The sequence below is a fragment of the Salvia hispanica genome, chromosome 1 (assembly GCF_023119035.1).
Source record: "Salvia hispanica cultivar TCC Black 2014 chromosome 1, UniMelb_Shisp_WGS_1.0, whole genome shotgun sequence".
NCBI lineage: Eukaryota > Viridiplantae > Streptophyta > Magnoliopsida > Lamiales > Lamiaceae > Salvia > Salvia hispanica.
The window spans coordinates 28,624,796-28,628,450 of record NC_062965.1 but is presented as its reverse complement, the minus strand read 5'-3'; the positions used below and the strand labels follow the sequence as shown (position 1 = coordinate 28,628,450).

Sequence of the window (3,655 nt, the reverse complement as noted above, 5' to 3'; positions counted from 1 at the left end):
TCTGTACGGATCAAGCCTGATATCTTTCCGGGATTCCTCTATGACCCGAAGGTCCCTCTGTAATTGGACTCATAGGTCCCTCTATATTTGACCCGAAGGTCCCTCTGTAATTGGACTCATAGGTCCCTCTATATTTGACCTGAAGGTCCCTCTGTATTTTCAGATCCAGGACAAGACCATCACAGATCCTCTTTAATCATATGACTTATATAATTTCAATATCATATATATATAACATATTAGTTACACCAATCACATACTCATATCATATTCCACCATAAATATCAGAGTACACATAATCATATCATCGATGCATCATATAATCTGATATTCACTCTTTCCGTTCATATGCGTATGCCTCTCTATTCCATTTATTATTCTGGGACAAATCAAGCATGATATCTACCCGGGATTCCTCTATGACCCGAAGGTCCCTCTATAATTGGACTCATAAGTCCCTCTATATTTGACCCGAAGGTCCCTCTGTAATTGGACTCATAGGTCCCTATATAATTTCAGATTCAGGCATGACTGTCACAGATCCTCTTTAATCATATGCTTTGAAAACTCTAATGTCATATGGAAAACATATCCATTACACCTATCATATATCCATATCATATTTCATCATCAATATCAAATAACGCATAAATGTATCCAATTTAAATTATATAATCCAAAATTCACTCTAAATCAACATATTGCAATCAATCATATAACACATAGAAATTAAAAGTGTAATTTATACCCACCTGATATGTCGGATAATCTAATCGAGCTCTGATTGTGATCTACAATACTCAATCCAATTAAAATATTATTCTTCGAGTAAAACAATCTCTCTCCCTAAATTTTATTTTGTTCTAGTCTTTTATTCTGATACTTCTAATCTATCTTATGATACACTCATTTTCCGTCTCCCCTCCCTCTACAAATTATGGCTATCAATTTCAATAAGAAGCCAACCGACCGACGTGTGAAAAAGTTTTATTATCTTTATTTCAAATATTTGCATGATTGATACTTAGTTGTTTGATTTTAATACGTGTATGTAGACCAATATTTACTATAATGACATTGCATGGAAAAATAATATACTATAGTTTAAAATTATCCATTCATATATTTCTATTGTATTTCCTCTCCATCAGTAATATATGCTATTCATTTCTATAGAAAGTATATATAAATGTTTGACTTATTTCCAAAAAAACTTTTGATTCCTTTTCCTATATATATACGTATGATAATAAATGAGAAATATATATTATAGCTCATTTCTTTAGCTAATATTTTCATATTTAAATACATGTCTTTATAAATAGTATATTTTATGCACATTTTCTTTTCAAGCACACATATTTAAATTATACATGTAATATCTAAAACTAATTTATGATACAAAGGCATATTTTGAATCGGGAATGTCACAAGAATAGTTGGAGTGATTGATAAATTCGATTTATTAAGTTACCAAATACAGTGAAACTCCAATTGACAAATACAAAATGATGCCACATTATTACTCCTTACTCATGAGGAAATTAAACTTGAAAATAGAAGCAATCCCAATGAATCATTTGCGCTTCAACACAAGAAAGAGCTGAGCATGATCATGCACACTCTCCAACCTCTTAGCAATTTCATCAGTTTTGGTTAACATTTTGTTGAAAAGTTTCTCCACCACTGAACTCCCAAAACAAGCCATGAAAACACCTTCTAGTGCAGCCCTCAACGACACAATCATGCTACCCACCTCAATCTCTCTAGTCTCTAACGGATACAACAACTCCATCTTCACAACGCTAAAGCACCCGTTCCTCTCTATCACCCTCCTCACCTCCCCCTCTCTCGGATCGTAGAGAGGCAAGTTGAACTCGTCTATCTTCTTCTTCTCAACCACTCCCTACATAAAAACCACATTATTGTTCAATTATATCATCATTTGAACTACATTTTAATTTGGTCTAAAAAATAAGCAGTTAGTTAAGTGACCTCATTAGCCAGCTCCATTAGACAATGTCCAAAATAACTATAGAGGACACTGGTGAGAATCTCCGAATGGGGGATTCCGTCAGGAGCAGCCGCGAATACCAGAATCACAATTCCTCCGCTCGCAACCTCCTCTCCTCTCGCACTCACAAAATCTCCTAAATCCTTTTCATACTGATCAGAGTAGGCCTTGAGCACGGCCTCAGGCGCATCCGAGCAGTGGATCCTGCCCTCGTTAGGCGCCCCCTGAGGCTGCTTGGAGAGCCACTGGACAGCGTAGGAGGAGTGCGCCACGCTGATGGAACTGCAAGGGAATAGGCGGCCGTGGAAGGAGCCTGGCACCCCAGCTGCGTGGTAGTGCCTCTCCGGTGGGAGGGAGGCGAAGAGGGTGTTGAAATCGTTGCCCGAATGGTCGCTGAAGAATACTTGGAATTCTAGGGTTTTGGAAGGATGTTTCTTTTGCACTGCTTTGATTAGGTTTTCAACTGTGAAGAATGTGTTTGGACCCACTGAGCAACCTAAATCTGCTATTGCAACTGTGTTTGAGATTTTGGTATCTAGATTTTCGATGATGGCTTGTTGGATCATTTCTTTCACTGAATCCGACCCTAGTTTCTGCCGATACAAGGAAATAGTCAATGAAAGAACCAACGGATTGAGTCGTCAAAAGGCACAAAAATTTACTTCATCAAACATGGAAAATTGACGGAAAAGTAAGTGAAACAAATGTGTTGACTTTTACTAAAAAAGGAAATGACTCAATTACCATGGAACGTATCAAAATGGCAAAACGACTCCACTATTCTTAAACCATTTAAGTGTTTCATCTCTAGTTAGTGTGTTACCTGATATTGGGAATTTTTGGTGTAACTGTAAGCACCATCTCCACCATTCATTGGAAAAGCTTCACTCATATTGCTTTAATTGAGGATTTCTAAAAAGAGTTAATGTGAGATAATATGATGCAGTGAATATTCATCTCCTATATATAGGAGTATTTTAGAGACCAAATTATAAAGTACTACTACTAATTTAATAGTCCCAGTCTTATTTGGCTGTCTCGTCTGTCAAGTTTACTTAGAGTTATTTATATATTTTAGCTTAGACTTTGGACATGCATGAAATTTCTTCCATTGATGTTTATTGACCTTTCTAGTAAATGTACATTTCACCTTTGTTACCCTACCCTTATTTGTCTTTAATTCCACAGTGAGTGTATACATCACATTAATTTTTTATTCTCATATATTTTGAAAGTAGATTAGATATCGACGATAAAGCGGCAGTGTCCGGGATAAGGATGACTGATAGTTGAATAATTTCCCATTTTGATAAGGAAAAAACAAAGAATTGAATTTCGAATGTTTGAATGGGGTTGCATACGTATAACAAAGAATATAAACTCACCTTTGAAGGAGAAGTATAGTTAAGTCATAAATGTTGTTTTATATAATTTCATTAGTTTTGGTTGCGTACTTATATTGAGTTTCTTCCCTCAACCGGCATTTGGAGGTTTTATTTAGTTTATGTTAAATGGTGAAAGAAAAATATAATTGAATTTATAGTAATACTGAATAGAGAAAATAAGTGGTCAGATATATTAATTATGATTTATTTTTGTCCATTTTAAAAAAAATTATATAGTTAGTGGAACATATCAAAA

The 3,655-nt window shown here is 35.2% G+C and overlaps 1 protein-coding gene across 1 annotated transcript; it reads right to left on the bottom strand.

Annotated features, from left to right (window-relative positions):
• Positions 1-1,445: 1,445 nt before the first annotated feature.
• On the bottom strand, positions 1,446-2,942 carry LOC125202847 (probable S-adenosylmethionine-dependent methyltransferase At5g37990). The gene is made up of 3 exons (XM_048101322.1): positions 2,838-2,942; positions 1,996-2,607; positions 1,446-1,906 (listed from the first exon to the last, which is right to left on the bottom strand). The coding sequence occupies exons 1-3, from the start codon at positions 2,904-2,906 to the stop codon at positions 1,577-1,579; spliced, it is 1,011 nt and encodes a 336-aa protein (XP_047957279.1). The 5' UTR covers positions 2,907-2,942; the 3' UTR covers positions 1,446-1,576.
• Between the last annotated feature and the right edge of the window lie 713 nt (positions 2,943-3,655).